This window comes from Rhipicephalus sanguineus, chromosome 4 (genome assembly GCF_013339695.2).
Source record: "Rhipicephalus sanguineus isolate Rsan-2018 chromosome 4, BIME_Rsan_1.4, whole genome shotgun sequence".
NCBI lineage: Eukaryota > Metazoa > Arthropoda > Arachnida > Ixodida > Ixodidae > Rhipicephalus > Rhipicephalus sanguineus.
The window spans coordinates 209,427,424-209,445,844 of record NC_051179.1 but is presented as its reverse complement, the minus strand read 5'-3'; the positions used below and the strand labels follow the sequence as shown (position 1 = coordinate 209,445,844).

Below are 18,421 nucleotides of genomic sequence, written 5' to 3'. Positions count from 1 at the left end.
TCAGTACTCCTTTAAACGACGACACATTGCAGACTACCGATCACAGCGTCATAAGCCGATTGACCATGCTTGGCCTTCACTTTCTGTACATTGGTGCTGCGGCCGTTCCGAGCACTCCCCTGTTCTAGTACACTCTACGGCAGCTAAATTTCGACCTCTGGGTGGTTTAGGGGCCCTTCCACAACTCGCAAAGCAGATTTTGCGCACCCCTGCGGCTAGCGCAAGCAGTGAGACAGCATTGGCCCCTATATCATCACGCCTTTTACCTCACGGCGATATACCGCTTTGGACAGCAATGACCTCACCGCCCGACAGCCAGCTAGGCAGAGTGCAGTCGCGCCGTAGCGCAGTGAAGACCTTAAAAATATTTTTATTTTGTTGACCTGAGTTTGCATGCTCTATAGGAGTTGGGCAACAGGGGAGAACATACTCAGTTTGTGTTTTACATTACCTAAACTTTAACTGAATCCTCTACAATTCCAGGTTCCAGGGCCCCATGAATGCGATGATAAAAATCAAGGTATATGTATTTTTTTTGACGCTGATATCGGGAAATCTTTGAATAGGAATGACAAAAGTGCGAGATGAAAGGTTGGCTATGTGCCCTGCGAAGGGTAAACAGCGGTCGTCGGCCCTCGAGGCTGGTTGCGCCCGCACAAGTGTCACAACATGATTTAAACAAAAATATACACTATACAACTTGAAAGGAAGTGAGAATGGGCATGTTCGTAGTCAATCATGGAGAAGGTGGTAGCGCAATTTTCAGGTGCCGGTACGTGATTGCTTGCGTGCGTTAAATCTTTTTCCCACTTCCTCAGGTATGTTGACTTGATTGTACAGCAGTCATACCGACTACGCGCGCGCGTGCCTTAAGCTGTATATGAATGAGTTTCGCCCATTACGCAGTTTGTAGCTAGCGCATCGTCCCGTCTCATGCATTTGTTCGCGTTTCTTTTAGTGTACTACCACCTTCGTCATGGTATAAAGCTCAGTGAACAAATAGGGCAATAATTTTCAAATGCATGCATTCTATGGCGTCAAAGCAGATTACATCCTTGATGTATGGAATCACTATGCATGCTGCATAGTGCTGCCATAGATAAGCTGCATGACATATCAGCTGCATGATTCCATGCATCAACTGCCTGATGCTGCATGTTGCATGGTGTCTTTGGCCTATGAAGACTCTTCACATAATTTCAACGTTTCCTGTCGAATGTCCTTCCACAGATCCATCACGCCGGAACCTCTGGTCCTTTCCCGGATCGTTGCCTCCATACATCGCAGCTGCTCGGGCGAGAAGTGTTCCTTCCATCCACCAATCTTCGCCTTTCTCAAAACTTCGTGGCGCTTGACGTCTCCTTCGTGAGAAGCCTTAGAGGACACGTTCAGCTCCTCCAGGCGCTTCTGCAATCCTGGATCAGGGTTTTCGCGCAGGTTGAACACCATGACATCTTTCATGCTCCTCGCACTGCTCCTCTTGAGGATCTCGTTTAGCCTCCCTTCACCTGCTTCGCCACCTTCCTCCAGGCTTTTGCCGTAGCGTTCACCAATAAATCGGGCCAACCTAATCACAGTGCCTCGAGTGTCCCTCGTCAATTCCTCGTACGTCACGAAGAACACGTTGGGCTCGTCTTTCAAGGCATATCCGGCAGTCACGTGATCAAAGTAGAAGCCGTATCCAAGCTCGCCTGTTAAGAAGACTTCCAGGAAGTCATCGAATGTGCCATCTTCGAAGCGAAAGACGCTGATGTTTCTCTCCTGCGGGCATGCAACATAAAACGAGGGAAAACTCGTGAGTACAAGCACCGACAGTTGGAACAAAGCACAAGAAGAATAAATGTTTCCTCTCTTTATTCACTTTATCATGCTATACTGTTAGCTTCGACTTAATTTATGAGCCAGAAATAGATAGGTATACTTGCTGTACTGTCGAATTGATATGATGAAGTGCCGGGATCGCTCGTGTTTGATTAGGTTGTCCTACTGTCAAAGTTGTTTCTGTAAATTTATTGCCCCGCAATGGCCAACGTGTCAATTTTGACAAGCTTATTCCGATAGCTCTTAATTCTGATTTAAACGCGGCACTTTTAACACAATACCTGCAGCCTAGGTGCTGGTATACTATAACAGCTTTTGGTTTTCGGCTCTTTGAAACCCCCCTAATCATTTTTCTTTTAAAATCTTAGTTAACCAGCAGCATGTTCTTGTGCGAGTTCGCTCCTCGCGGTCACATAGAGGTGCATCACAAGGACACTTTGCTGGACTAGTTGGTCTACAATCGTTATAACCGAATTTAGTGCGCGAGCGCGCGCGCACACCCACACACACACAAACACACACACACACACACGAAGAAAACATGACGGACGAGGACAAGCACTTGTCCTCGTTTGTGGAGTTTTGTTCTTGTGTGTGTGTTCTTGTGTTGTGTGTGTTCGTTTTTCGGGCGAAATTTAGTTATAGCATATAAATGTGAACAAGCCCCTCTGATTTGCTGTTATGGGCACTGGTGCATAGACTTTGGGGAAGGGGGGGGGGAGTTTACACAGCGCGCTGTGTGATGCTACAAGATACCTCCTCGAGCGTATTTAACTGCCAGAATCATGTTAACTAGTCGTTTGCAATTTCTTTAGATCGGTGTTCCTCAGCGAAGCCATAATTGTACCCTATTAGCTATACCAGAAGGAGAAATTTCGCACATAACGGGGGTTGATTATATCAAGGGACTGTAAGCGTAAACTATTTAGCGCTAACATTTACAATTAAGTTACGGACACAAGCAACAGACTCCCTTACAGTCAGTCTTTGCGAATACAGATTGGTTCAAAGAAATTCATTTACAATGCCTGTTCCAACTGGCCCAGCTATCATCTCGAACTGGAAGCGACAACCTTTGTTTCGAAGATAGTTGTTGACAGTAACGTGCTGGGGGGGGGGGGGGGTGAGGTGATTCTTAAAAGGAATAAGGAAATGAAAATGGAAATTGGGTGTGGAGTGCACGATAACTGTCTCTCAAGTGAGGACACCTCAACCGATACACTCACGGGGGATTGGGGATTAAAGGGACAGTGAGAGAAAAGAATATGGTAAAAGAAGAAAAAGAAAGGTATGAGTGGAAAAATACTGTGAGGGGGTGGGGGGCAGGAGAACGGGCGTCCGAGTCACCGTGGTGAGCGGCTAGAAAATTCGTTCGACTAGGCCGGCATCCTCGAGAAAAGCGAGTAGGGCCGCAAGGGCTGATCGGCGACGGTGCACGTGGCCGGTGGGATGGCCCAGCAGAGGTATAGTTATGAAGGCGGAGGGAAAGGGGGGGGGGGGCTCACCCATAAGTACGGGCCGTGCACCATAGCAGCCCTCTGCATTGATTTTCTAGATATGTAGTATAATGCTGGAATGAACACACAGTGCACAGTTAGTCCCGCTTAAATCACCCGCGTATACTTAGATTTAGGTGCACGTTTTAAGGAACCCCGGGTGGTCAAAATGGATTAAGAGTCTCCCACTAATGCGTGTCTCAAAATCTTATCACGGATAAGTCACGTAAAGCTCCAGAAATTAATCTTTTATTGCGATAGCAATTATATGGACAGTCTCGGCTGGATTTTGCCGTCGCCGTCGCCGTCGCCGCCGTCATGCACCGTATATGTATAAGTATGTATATATATATAAAGGCCCCAAAGAAAAATAACTCAGAAAAATGCTTCCGAAGCGCGGAATCGAACCAGGGACCTCTTGATCCGCAGCGAGCGGCGCTATCCACTACGCCACGAAACGCAGATCCTCTACGTAGCTAACGGCGAGCGTTATATACACACCATTTAGCGCTGGACGGACTCGGAGACAGCAGGCGATAATAAGCGTTTCTTCATTACCAGCGAGGTGGCGCTAGGATCCCGACGGGCGCATTTAAAAGTCGTCGGCGAGCTCGCTCGCTTCTTATATTTGCGCATGGGAGAAGCTTGCTCTTCCGCTGTCTGCTCGCGCGGTTTTCTCGTGGCGAGGGGTAGAGGAATGTTTCACGCTTTCACCGTGATGTCCGCGCTCATGTTACGGCGCGTACGAATGTCACTCGAGCTCAGGGACGCCGCCAAACGAACAAACAGAAGATGAGCGCGAACTATCAGGTGTCACAGCTCGACACTTGAAGCACGCTAGTTTCCTTCGCTGCTTCGGCCGCCTTTGCAACAGAAGCGCTGTTCCAACTGAGACTATTAGTTCCTTGCTATCGCATTCATTGCTTCGCCCTTGCGGCGAAACTGTGACTTTTTTTTTTCACTTTTGCATAAACCACTGCGTAGACTGAAATTTCCGGTACGCTAAAGATGTCTACTGTCTAATTGTACTCTTTGGTTTCGGTTCCTTGGGTAGGAGCAACGTCAGGTAGATATCTACAACGCATTTACAGCAAACGCATTCGTGTGAGACGTCACGCAAGAACACTTTTGTACTCTTGTACTCAAAATTATGCTACGTAAAAAAGTCACGACATTGAAATTATTTCAGAATGCCCCTCTACGGCAATACCACTGTCCAGCTTCAGTACATATGTTCGCACCGTAACGTTCCGGCGCCATACATACGTGATGGTATAGTGACACGCAGACGTCCCAAGGGTTGCGAGCCACGTAGATGTACTTGGCCTCCGGGTTGAGCTTGTCCTTGTGCAGAGGCAGATGGGTGCACAGGGTTCGCACCGGTGTGTCCTGCTTGCAGTTGTTGTCGATACCAGAAAAGTACTCGATGAACTTGGCACCTTCCATGAACTGCTCGTACGTGTCGACTGGCTCGCCCTCCTTCAGGATCAGCTGCGTAATGTACTGCACCCAGTGTGTGCCGCTTCTGGGGTATGAAACCTGCAACAGGTCTCCCTTACGGGCAACGAAGTCGAGACCCTGCCTGAGGGACTCCGGGGTCATGAAAGGGCACCTGGGTACCCCGTCAATGATCTGGTAGTAAGGTTTCGGGCGGGTTGTGGATGTTCTCTTGCTCATGGTTAAGACCACAGATGCTTTGGCTCCTGAATTTTAAAAGAAAACGGAGGCCGTTTGTGGATTTGTACAGCCTGTCCTGTAGCATATAAACTACTGCTCTGCACAATTTATGTGCGAACTAGGGTTAATGTAGCACGACTACGCAAGTTTGTTGAGCAATCAGGCAGTAAGTAAGCATTGCTAACACCCGAAGTCTCTCCAGAGACAAAATGGTTGTCAGGTCAGTTATCATTATCAAGTGGGACGTTATAAGAGCATGAAAACCCCATTTTCTAAAAATACCACATTTAGATGCTGAACGCTGGACCGCCGTACGCGAAGAGTGTAGCCGTCTTGTGAGGCTCCCTGCCGTAAAACATACCTTTTATTTGCGGATGCACAAAAGTGAAGTTGCCAAATGACGTCGTAGGCGCCCGTTCGAGGTACATCTGAGATTTCGTAGTGAACATGCGGCATATATATATATATATATATATATATATATATATATATATATATATATAATAGAACAAAGTAGAGTGCAGTACACTGCAAACACTGCGATACACGTACTTATGAGTATGCACAAACAATACTAAACACTAAAGAACGTTCGTATAAGCATGCATAAGTTTATTTCAATAGTGCCCTTCCCAGTAGTACCTTTCGTAACTCACTCCAATGAAGTTTCTTAAACACTTTTCACTCTTCAACCATGTTTAGCTGTTCACTGTTAACTGCACTTAGTAATTCCAGTAGCAAAAACTGTAGCATTTGTCTTGCACAATTTAAATAACACTTTCTACGTGACAGTCTCCGGGTTTGCGTGCAATCTACTTTTTCTTGTATTAGCTTTTAGTACGGCTAGTGTTTATAACTATTCAACACTATTATAACCTATGCCCAAGTTTGCATTTTCGGCACAAACTATATAACACATTGCACTAACTTAAATAATATACTGTCTTATAAAAACTTGGAGGATGCTTGAGCTTCGCCTTCAAGAGTAGAAGCGATATAGCGTAGTCGGGCCCCGTGCGCATCGCCTTCACAATTGTTAGCCTGACTTCGGTTCTCGGTGCACGCCTCAACAGTGCCGTTAGGAAACGAACGACTGTGCGCGTAACATTGGCCGTTTCAAACTACCCTAGAATGCCTACTGCAAGTACAGTACAGTTGTTAAGCCCACTACGCCTGAATTCTTCCTTTTGCGATTCAGCGAAAGGCCCACTACGCGTCCGTAAAGCAACACGCGAACCTACTCAGCTGCTTACTTTGTTGATGCTTTTGCAGCTGATGATGATTAAATATGTCTGAGAGCTTTGTAATGGATGGGCCTTTAAAACGTAAACTCGTTGCGCATTTCACATGTTTTGACGACTGGCGCGATTTTACGATTCTGCCACGCAATATTACATGCGTTAAGGAGACTCCTTCCACTACATGACATTCATATAGTGTTTTTTTTTCCGAGGCAGTTTCAGGCGATAGCGTGGCTCTGTGGTAGAACGCCTGCTTGCCACGCAGACGGCCCGTGTTCGATTCTCACGCGAACAGAAGTTTTTTTATCATTTTTGCTTGCATCTTTCTCCATTTTTCGGTCATGGAGAAGATGATTTTTCGCTCACAACCAACGACGCCGACACCGGTATTTCTGCGAAATGAGCTATTTAACGCTATCGCGTTAATAAAAATGGTGCGGAAAATCTGCGGCACTTCACGTATTACACTAACCACGCGCCTTCGCAACAGCGCAAGCTTGTTAATCATTTCATTGGTGGTAGCAACCCAAAGCCCATTCCTCCCAATAAGTGAATGCGCACTCAAGCAGTGCAAGTTCAAAGATGCTGTGACGAGATCTGGGCCGATGTAACGTCAAACTGCTCCGTTTCGTTTCGATTGCGTGTCCGCCATTAGCTTTTTATTATTCATAGAAATCGTCTGGGTCATGCCCAAAAGCGCTTGTGTGTAATGCGATGCATCGAAAGCACTAGAAACGTCCCACGACGTTATGAGTGATCACTGAATTAGGCGGAAGACAAAAAGTTATTGCCGATACTGTATCTTTGTCGCCATAACACCTTCGCTATTGGCCAGAAATTTTCTGTGTGCGCTTAAATCGCCTGCCTGTCACACTACGTTAAGAAACCTTGAAAACTTACGTCAAAATTATTTGTATGAACTAAACACAGCATTGATATGCCGAAGAACACCTGAAGTTTATCGCAATAGCCGGACAGTGCCCTGTTCCGATGAGACTAGAAGATGGCAGCCCACAGGCCATTTTGGCAGCGGCTACTTATAGCAGCTGATGAGAATGGATTTATTTACATATAAAAAAAAAGTCACAGTTTCGCCGCAAGGGCGAAGCAATGAATGCGATAGCAAGGAACTAATAGTCTCAGTTGGAACAGCGCTTCTGTTGCAAAGGCGGCCGAAGCAGCGAAGGAAACTAGCGTGCTTCAAGTGTCGAGCTGTGACACCTGATAGTTCGCGCTCATCTTCTGTTTGTTCGTTTGGCGGCGTCCCTGAGCTCGAGTGACATTCGTACGCGCCGTAACATGAGCGCGGACATCACGGTGAAAGCGTGAAACATTCCTCTACCCCTCGCCACGAGAAAACCGCGCGAGCAGACAGCGGAAGAGCAAGCTTCTCCCATGCGCAAATATAAGAAGCGAGCGAGCTCGCCGACGACTTTTAAATGCGCCCGTCGGGATCCTAGCGCCACCTCGCTGGTAATGAAGAAACGCTTATTATCGCCTGCTGTCTCCGAGTCCGTCCAGCGCTAAATGGTGTGTATATAACGCTCGCCGTTAGCTACGTAGAGGATCTGCGTTTCGTGGCGTAGTGGATAGCGCCGCTCGCTGCGGATCAAGAGGTCCCTGGTTCGATTCCGCGCTTCGGAAGCATTTTTCTGAGTTATTTTTCTTTGGGGCCTTTATATATATATACATACTTATACATATACGGTGCATGACGGCGGCGACGGCGACGGCGACGGCAAAATCCAGCCGAGACTGTCCATATAATTGCTATCGCAATAAAATATTTTAAGTGACAGTATTATGCTGTCGATATGTTTGTGTGCACATACCACAACGGTCTTCAAACTCTTATTTGTGAAAGTGTTCTTTAATGCCTAGTCGTAAGCCGCCGTTATCATTTCTAGCCATCGCATAATAAGCAACACGAAGAGATTAATTGGAGACTCAGGCGGAACTGTCAACCCGCGGCGTTTCGCTTCAGCTCAGCAAGTTCGGCCCATCAGAAGCACTCAACAACTCTGCTCGCTCATCGACTCAGAGCAGACGGTGAGCTATAGAGCAGGCAATTCTATTCGCGTTTGAAGAAGGAAAAAAAAGAAAGAATTTCCTGTAAACGCATAGAGTGTTTGATTGACCTCCTGACAAAAAGTTGCTCGTTCGCGCCCATGCTTGCGTAGCCCGTGATGTAGACTTATGGTATACTGGATAGGATAGTGTGTCGTCTGGCGCCGAAAACGTGGCTCTTTTTGCGATGACGGCCAGTGGTGCTAGAGCACGGATGGATGGATGGATGCTATGAGCGTCCCCTTCATAACGGGTCGGTGACAAGTGTGCCACCTGGCTCGACAAAAAAAAAAAAAAAACCCTTTCCTGTTTTTTTTTTATGTTGGCCTAATGCCTCTACTTCGATAAAATCTATCTTAGTACAGGAAAAAAAAACGTAAATTCTCAGCCCAGTTCTCTGCCCTTTACGGCAAACTGTCCTTATTTTTTCTTAATACTTATTTTTCTCCTTTCTCTCTAATTTTCTGCCACCAATACTCTAACCGTCTCTTACTCATTTCAATCGCGGGTGTGTTCAGCTTTCCATTGTTGTCCCTAAAACCCAAGGCTTCATGTAGGCTCGTGCCCAAACGTACACCTGGGTGGATATCTCCACATTCAATCAGAACGTGCTCCGCCGTTTCCTTATCTTCCCCGCAGCATGTGCATTGTTCTTCGTTACTGAATCTCGCTTTATAACTACTTCCCGGTAGCTGGGCCCTGTGACCACTGTATCTGCATTTGTCATGCCTGATGTTCCCTTCGCCTCTCCCTCACGGGGGATCGTCGCCATAATGCTTCCGCCGTCACCTGCGTCTTCTTTGTTCCCTTTGACGACCTTCGATAGGTCCTCCTCGGCTGACCTGAGCCTTTCTTCCATGGCCGTCGTTCTCTCTCGCTCTGTCGCCAATGCAATTTCCAGCTCTGCGATTTTCGCCATGAGCCCCTGAACACTTTACGGTCTTTTTGGCCGTACTACTGCGTCGCACACCGTACTACTGTGTCGCCACCTGTCGCCATCCCCTGAAGTAATTTATGGCAAGTTGAGATACAAAGCCTCCGAGATCGGTGGTTGCATTGGCCGCGCTGGTTGCGCGTGTACCTGTGAAACTCGTTGATTGCTCCCTTCTGTTTCTCATGACACGTAAGCGAGTTTTTTTGTGTGCATGGCAGACTGAGTGTTTCAGAAAGCCTGATGCATTCTAGTGTTTGCACACTGATTAGAATTAAGGGCTTTTACTCATAGAATAAATCCAACATCCCGAATCACCGTGCCCCGAATACATCGCGGTGCATTTAGCTGCATTCCTGCGCTTTGCGCCTTTTTAGGAGTAAAAAGGCTAAAGAAATGGAGCAGCATTCGTCATTAAGCGTTTTAATTTTTCTATCGGAAACCTTGCGACTACTATCCGGGCTCATGCAAGTGAGGGGTGGTCGTGGAACTAATACTTGATAATGTTAACGTTATTCTTGCGGGCCTGCTCGTTTGTTTAGTCACACAACCTCAAGTTAGTGTGATGACTAGGCAGTCTTAAATATGCATGGAATGAATAGCGAAGTCCTTCTTTTGTCGTCTGCAGTAAAAACAATAAGCATGCAGACGATCCGGGTCGCTGTTCCACGGTATTAATTGTGCAAGCTCAGACGACGCAGAAGCTGCTTTATGTATTGCAATAATGCATCCAAATGTGTTGAAGTGATTAAATCTAGCGAATATCTTTAGTTTCAATCTTGTTATGTGACGTTTTTACTGAAAAACTGCAGAAAGTTCCGTACTGCAGATTTAAATTTTGCGCGCCCGGCACACCCTTCGATCATGGCGCCCTACTGGTGGCGTCATCGCAAATATGACCACCGTTCTCCCATTGGTTTGCCGCGAAGACGGCACACTGCCCTTTTCTAGTACACCATAGTAAACTTGACGTCAGGCAGAACGAAATAAAAACGGACACCGGGAAGCTACGGTCCCTGGCGCGGCCTAGAGACAAGCCATGAATTTCCAGGACAGTCAATGAAGTTATCTCACTCAGAATAGTTTCACACTATAGAGCCCCTGCTAGAGGTGGCCTGCTCCGCAATGTTAGCGCCCAAGACAATAAAGCGTCGCATAGGCGGCTTGCACCGCGGAGAACTTATACCGTGTGCTGGGGTGGGTAGGACGATATACATTGCAGAAGCAGTGTATTCGTTATAAAAATCCACAACATAGAAACGTGGCTGCTGTGTTGAAAGAAAACTTCACCTCACTTGTTTGTCTGTCAGTGCGCTGCCGACGGTGATCGCCAGCAAAAGTGGGTTGGCTCAGCCCTCTCAGCTGTTGAAAGTAAAAGAAGACTACAGCCCCCACGCCCCTGCCCCCTGGGTAAGTACGCCCGTTAACTTAAATCAATCTACCACTCAGCTTGACACCAACAATGGTAGTTGTGCAGGGCCATTTTAGCGAGCACAATACTGATAAAAAAGGCACAGAAAGGCGGATGAAAGTGTGTACGAAAAATTCAGCGGAAGAAATAATACATTACGTACAGAACTTCGCCTGTTGCGGGGTTCGTACAGCCACAAGTACGAATAAAACTTGGCTCTCCTCCGACCGATAGGTGCAACGGATTTACTGATTGATTTCGCGGGAACAACTCAGGGAGCGTTGATTTTGTCGAAAGATCCTATCAGAACAATTAACTGCGATACAACTACTTCGTAGTCCAATTTACCGCGCTGTGCAAGGGCTCGGACTTCCGTCAATCGGGCTCGAGTGGCTGCCAAGCAGACTTTACCGTCGTTTCAAAAGTAGCGGACTCGTGTATGAAGTCCGGTAACTTCATCTGTGTACCAGCAATCCCAGCAAGTACGTCGTCGTGAGCAAAGACGGCAGTGGACTCACCTTGATAAGGTCGACGGCGTGAAAGCGGGGCGCGGTGAACGTCAAGGAGCGATAACGGGCTCGTCGATTTCGCTGGGGTGTGTGTACGAGAAAGCGATCGCAGCACCGTTGGCGCCATACGAGAGAGAGAAAACAAAGCGAGAGAAAAGTCGGGCACGTGCGCTCCTTTGAGGAAAAAGGATGCTTGCGTCGTTTTCAAGTACGCCTGACGTCTCTCAATGTGCGCGTGTTAGGGCATTCGTAACTGCTGCTCCAAGGGCATTCTCGCGGTGGCTGGCGCTGGCGTCGATCAGGCGTAAACGTTCAGAGGCGTCAGTTACGGGACGGCTAGGGGGAGTGCAGTGCGGGCTATGGGGAAGGGAGGGAGGGCTCACTTCTACCTAAAACTTGTCCGCGCTGGGGCCTCGCACTCCCCTTAATCTCCAGCCTCATATCTTAACAGCTCTGATAAGCGGCTGAATATAGTTATCGATATGAATAATGCCGGAATGAAGCTTGCAGGAACAATCGAGCAGACATTGGTAGTACTTGTTGCTGGGATAGTTGGTGCGCCGTTAGTATCAATAGTAACTTCGTTGAAATGACAGCGCGGGCACGAGACACGAAGACCAGGAAGAACACGGGACAGAGTACTGACTTCAACTAACTGTTTATTTTGGTTCAGCTTGCATATTTCGGGAAACCCAATCGGTAACAACAAGATATCACCAAAAAGAACCGAAGAATAAACAAAAAACAACACAACAAAACAAACACCCTCCAAAATAGTGCGAGCCACCACGTCATCCGCTTTCAGAACGAACATTCACTTCCTATCTAAAGATTAACATTCTTTTTCTTTTTAGTTAGCAAAATTGAGAGAGCGCTAATAGACAACAAACCCGCCCTATCAATTTCTCGAGCTTCAATAATTCCACGTGCCACTTTATCCCTGCATCTGCACACCACAGAAGTCCAATCAAAGTGTGGATTACAGCTTCATGGATGGATGGATGCTATGAGCGTCCCCTTTATAACGTGGCGGTGACAAGTGTGCCACCAGGCTGGACAAATAAAAAAAAAAAACGTTTTCCTTCTTTTTTTTTCCCACGTTGGCCTAATGCCTCTACTTCCATCAAATCTATCTTACTACAAAAAAAAAACAAAAAACAACAACACATAAATTCACAGCTCAGTTCTCTGCCCTTTACGGCAGAATGTCCTTATTTTTCCCATTACTTATTTTTGTCCTTTCTCTCTAATTTTCTGCCACCAATACTCTAACCATCTCTTACTTATTTCTATTGCGGGCGTGTTCAGCTTTCCATTGTTGTCCCTAAAACCCAAGGCTTCACGTAAGCTCGTGCCCAAACGTACACCTGGGTGGATATCTCCACATTCAATCAGAACATGCTCCGCCGTTTCCTTGTCTTCCCCGCAGCACGTGCATTGTTCTTCTTCTTTACTGAATCTCGCTTTATAACTACCCGTTCTAAGGCAACCCGATCTCGCTTCAAATAGTAAAGCGCTTCCCCTTGAATTATCGTAAAATGCTTCCCTCCCTATTTCATTTTTGCCCTTTCGGTAGTTACTCAAAGCCGGCTTTTTCTCCATAGCTGCCGTCCAGTAAATCCCCTCCGCCTCTCTGACTTTTCGCCTAATGCTCTTTGTTGACATATTGTTTACACTACCAGCCGTATATTTACTAGTGAGCCTCCTGGTTCTCCTTCTCGACTGTGTGTCCACGCTCTCCCTATACAAATAACGGAACGCCTTCTCTGCCCTCTACTCTCCTTCATATTTGTTAGCCTTTCTTCGAACCTTATTTTGCTCTGGGCTTCCCTCGCCTCAAAACCTGCCCATCCCATATCGCCCTTTACAGCCTCATTTGTCGTCTTCCCGTGAGCACCCAACGCGAGGCGTCCCACAGTCCTTTGATTTACATCCATCCCCGATTGCACCTCTGACCTCATGTACACCACTGAGTTCCCAAAAGTAAGCCCCGGAACCATTGCACCTTTCCACAGACCTCGAAGCACCTCGTAACTATTGTATCCCCACACCGCTCTGTGCTTCATTATTGCAGCATTCCTCTTTCCTTTTGTTGCTGAGGCTTTTTCCTGTACCTCTATGTGTCTATCACTTTACCCATACTCCGACGTACTTGTATTCGCTTATCCTCGGTATTTCTTGGCCTTGTATTGACACCACCCGATCACAGGGTCCATTGAATACCATCGATCCACACTTCGTTACGCTAAATCCTAGCCCAATAGCTTCACCTTCCCTTCCGCATATATCCGCCAGCCGCTGTATATTATCTCGACTGTCCGCAAATAAGACAATATCGTCCGCATAAAATAAACCTGGGAGCTTTTGCTTAATCATCACGCTACCCTGTTTGTGTGACAGATGAAAACCAACGTTGCTACCTTCTAGCGCTTTTTCCATATTCACCATGTACAGCATGAATAACAGCGCGGACAAAGGACATCCCTGTCTTAGCCCCTTGCTAATCTCAACGTTCTCTTTCCTACTCATTCCTTCCCATTTTATGGAAACTGTATTTTCTCGGTATATCTCCCTCAAAAGTTGTATGCAGTCGTCGCCTATGCCCATTCCTTTCAATATATCCCAAAAAATTTCTTATTAACGTTGTCGTATGCCCCAGTGATGTCTAGAAAAGCCACGTACAAGGGCCTATTTTCTATTTTAGATAGTTCTATACACTGAGTGAGAAGAAACAGGTTATCGTCTAACCGCCTGTCGACTCGAAATCCATTCTGAAGTTCTCCCAAAATATCGTTATGTTCTGCCCTCGTTTCTATTTTCATTTTTACTACTTGCCTCGCCAACCTGCATAGTACCGATGCGATGGTTAGTGGTCTGTACGAGCGAATCTTATCCTTTTCTCCTTTGCCTCTATAGATTAAGTTCATACTACTTTTTCGCCAACTGTCCGGTATTTGTCTGTCCTGTAAGCATTTTTCTACAGCTTTCAGCAGTGCTTCGTTAGTGTTATGTCGTAGTTCGTTAATGAGGCTAACGGGAGCCCCCTCTAAACCCGCGGCCGTGCGCTTTGGAATTTTTCCTTCGGCCTTTTTCCAGTTGAAATTCTCAAGTACTAGCTCTTCCTCGGTTGCTCTCTCCGCCATACTTTCACTCACGGAGGAATCCCCTGAACGCTCTTTTTAAACGAATTGGCTGCTACCTTTCGGATGTAACCTAGCGCTTCGTACCCTTCCAAATGATTTCCTTCGACCTAGCGCCTTTATATGGCTCCAAAATATCCTAGGCGCGGCCTCCTTTTTTTGTGGATCTCTGCCGCCCAGCGTTCACTTTCACCTTTAATTTTTGCCTCCACCAATTTCTGTACAATGGACGTTTTCTCTAAATAAATTTCCCATATTTTGCTGACTTCGTCCTGTGGCCGCTTCTCCTTTTTTGCCATTATATGCTCCCTTGATGCTTCGCGTCGCTTCTCGATCGCTTCCCGGATTTCCCTGTTCCACCAACTTTTTGGCTTCCTCTTTCCTTTCCAGCAAACAGTTTTCTTCTCTTTCCCTATCCCCTTTGTCATTACATGTAACAGCTCACTATACTCCCAGTCCTTGCCTGGTATTTTGCCTACTTCTGCCTCGACTCTTGCGGCTATATTTATTATTTGTTTTTCATTTAAGTAGGAGCTGGCAGACTTTGATTCCATGCTCTTGGTTCCAGTTTCATATCCCATTGGTAATGTTATTCGTTTATGATCACTACCTAAGCTTTTAATACGTTCCTCGTCTATTCTCATTTTTCTCAGTTTGTGGTAAATTCCTTCAGTCATGAGACAATAATCAATACTATATTGCTTGTTTCCGACTTCCCACGTGATCTGACCGTCACATTTAGGCCCCGTGTTAACTATCTCCAGGCTATGTTGCCCGCAGAGATCTAGTAATAACTTCCCATTGGTGTCTGAGAGAGGGAGATGAAAAAAGGAAGGCCGGAGGTTAACCAGATATTAGCATCTGGCTTGCTACCCAGCACTGAGGTGGTGAAATATGGACACACACACACACACACACACACACACACACACACACACACACACACACACACACACACACACACACACACACACACACACACACACACACACACACACACACACACACACACACACACACACACACACACACACACACACACACACACACACACACACACACACACACACACACACACACACACACACACACACAGAGGATAAAAAACAACACACACAGGAAGGGCGTTCTGGTTACAGTCGTTCAGAAAGGCCGGTCGATCACAAGAAGCGCAGTAGCGCTTTCTCGGCCTTCTTCTGCGACGTTGCGTCTTGTCGATGGCGCAGAAGTCGCTGTTCTGAATATCCGTCAAGGTCATGTATGTTGGCATTCATGTCCCCTATAAGGATGATTTCGGCCCCATTACCAAATTCCTTAATATCCGCACTCATGCAATCCACTATCTCCCGATTCTTTTCTCTGCAGTTATTCCCCGTCCACAAGTAAGCTACCCCTAGCCACGTTTCCTTTCCACCTACATTGCCCAAAACCCAGAGGTGCTCTGAGCACGTCTGTTTCACTGTAACCCATTTGGCGCCGCGGTGAATTAGCATTCCTACACCCCCACCTTTCCTTTCTGATATGATCCTGTCGCACCCTTCCCAAACATAATTTTCAATATGTGGTGGCTTTTCCAAGTCTCTAAGGCGTGTTTCTGTAACCGCATAAAAGCCTATCTGTTCTTTGTTTAACTGGTCCTCAACCTCTAACCACCCTTTTTCTGGCACCCTGCATGTTTATGTAACTAATTGCAACGCGCGCCTTCTCCCTTTTTCTTTTACCTTTTTTTTCTGGTTTTTCGCAATACTACCGGCCGAAGCGTCCTTCTGGTTGTTTTCCCGGTTACTAGCTACCCCGGACACCGAAGGGCCCGCGTGTCCCCCAAAAAAGCTACTGCGCCAGCCCACCTCATGACCCAGCCTCTAATTGAAGTGAATTCTGTCTCTTTGGAAACCACCCTACCTGTGCACCTCCCTGTTTATATCCACTACCTCGAAACCCTTCTCTCGACTAATTGGTGGGTCAGCACAGGGGCGCCGTCTATGTGAAGCTGGGGCCAAAGAGGTGTGTTGCTTCCGCGGAGGGGTCTTAAATGTCAAACCACCCGGCATCGGCTCAAGCCCACGATCCCCTCTTCCCCGGACACGCTTAAGCCTTGCACGGCTACGTTTAACCCCCCCCCCCCTCCCCCCTCCCGATGTCGTGTCTGTGATGTCGCTACACATCAAACACCTCAAGAAGCAAACACAGACTGGCCTGCGGGGGCATTTCAATAGGTACGAAATGACAAAGCGCACTCGCAGGTAGATAAAAGAGAGCGCTGAAAGACCCGAAAGTGGGGAAAACCAGTGCTGCGTTTCTTACTATGGCGCACATCACACTAAGATCGTAGTTTCAACACGTTCACTTCAGAGCGTAATTGAGGTTTTAACTTTAATTTTATTCTGGCTCTGGGGAGCGCTACCGCCCTTTGTCCGGTACGAAGTTGTCACTTACACCGCGACCTGCATTAGAATGTAGGTCATCTGTCCCTGAAAACATTGCAGTGTTAGCTTTTGCGACGTTACAACCAGTAATGTAGCCCTTGATAGGCCCGGTTAATAACCAGACCTACCAAGGTGCCACAGTGAAGCCGTAATCAGGTCACAGCTGTTACGGCCGAGAAGAAACACTAAAAAAATTTCCTAGCATGGGCTTCAGTCTGGGTACGGCCTAGGCTTTCCGGTAAGGACGAACATGCGCGCTGCTGTAATACAGCGTAAGTAACGCTTGCATCTTTCTAATTCTGGTGCCCATATTCATCATCAGCCTGACTACGCCCACTGCAAGGCGAAAGCCAATCAACCCGGTCCTGCGCTTGCTGTGGCCACGTTATACCCGCAAACCTATTCAGTTAATCTGAGTGAGTAGCGGTTCCAGTCATACGAAATTATGTGACCTCTGTTATATATTACGGCTAAGTGAGGTGAGCGTCTGTACTTTAGTCTCGTTACTGGGAACACTACGTCTAAAGCGGAGCAGGTTGCTGTAACTTTGGCACTCTTGGATGACAATAAAACGCAGATATACTCTGATTCTAGATCGGCGGTCAGGGCGTTTGCGTCGGGCTCCATAGTGAAAGAGGCCCACGGCGTTCTTAAGAATAGGGCAGTCTCTATGCACACGATCGTTTGGTTCCCGGCACACCTAGGCCAAAGTTTGGACTCGCTCACCAACCTAAACAACATCGCCCACTCCCAAGCGCGCGTACTAACTCTCCGCGCGGGAGAAGTCTTGCCATAGATGGGGGTCCAAGAGTTTCGAGATGGTTTGTTCACTTTTAATAAATTCGCAAAAAACTATCTCGAAAGGAGAGTGTTTCCCTCACCACACAAATAGCTCACGAGACCACACGCTGTGACCCTTAGTATGCTCCAAACTAATTCCTATCCTAATCTCCCTATCATGTACTGCCCATTTCCAAGTGACCTTAGCTCACAGTGCCCTCGCTGCGGGGTGACATGCAATCTAGAGCACACGTTCTGGCGATGCCCCTCGTTACGTGGGGGCAAGGACCTCAAAGAACCAAAATGAAGCTCGGCCCTCAAGAACTCTGAGTATCAGCATCAACTTTGGGCTGTCCAGAGAGCCTGCGATGCGGCGGTTAGGCTAGGTCTAACTGCCCCACGTGGGAGCGCCCCGCGGTGTCGCCCTAAGGGGTGAAACTTCTCCGGATGCTTTGAATAAAGTTATTCGTACCGTACCAGCAGTTATCTTGCCTACGCGCCACATGCCCTGCCCACACCCATTTCTTCTTGATTTCGACTAAGGTGTCCTTAACACCCGTTTGTTACCTGACCAACTCTGCTCTTCTGGTCCCTTAAGGTTACACCTTTCATTTTGCCTTCCATTGCTCACTGTGTTGCTTTCCGTCGCTCCTCTATTTAATTTGAACCCGCTTTGTAAGCCTCCATGCAGGTTTCCGCTCCGTAGGTAAGTACCGGTAAGATGCAGCTGTTGTATACCTACCTTTTCAAGGATAGCGGTAAAATACTCTGGCAGTGTCCGCCGCTTTTTGACCATGTAAGTAGCCTTTGTAGCTGAGAAGGAATACAGACTACCATTGTCAGATTAATGCGCAACATCACTCGTGCAGAGGAAACCTTTCCATTTAATTATATTTCACATACCTATAATAGAATACACGGA

The 18,421-nt window shown here is 47.1% G+C and overlaps 1 protein-coding gene across 1 annotated transcript; it reads right to left on the bottom strand.

The window, feature by feature from the left end:
- Positions 1 to 237: 237 nt before the first annotated feature.
- LOC119391075 (sulfotransferase 2B1) lies at positions 238 to 11,234 on the bottom strand. Its single transcript, XM_037658757.2, has 3 exons — positions 11,163 to 11,234; positions 4,584 to 5,020; positions 238 to 1,761 (listed from the first exon to the last, which is right to left on the bottom strand). Exons 2-3 carry the CDS (start codon positions 4,992 to 4,994, stop codon positions 1,177 to 1,179), a joined length of 996 nt encoding a protein of 331 aa, XP_037514685.2. The 5' UTR covers positions 4,995 to 5,020; positions 11,163 to 11,234; the 3' UTR covers positions 238 to 1,176.
- Positions 11,235 to 18,421: the final 7,187 nt, after the last annotated feature.

Coding starts and splice junctions, on each gene's coding strand:
- LOC119391075 (XM_037658757.2), bottom strand. CDS start 4,994: ATGAGCAAGAGAACATCCACAACCCGCCCGAAACCTTACTACCAGATC. Junction 1,762..4,583: donor GCGTGTCACTATACCATCAC/GTATGTATGGCG, acceptor GCATGCCCGCAG/GAGAGAAACATCAGCGTCTT.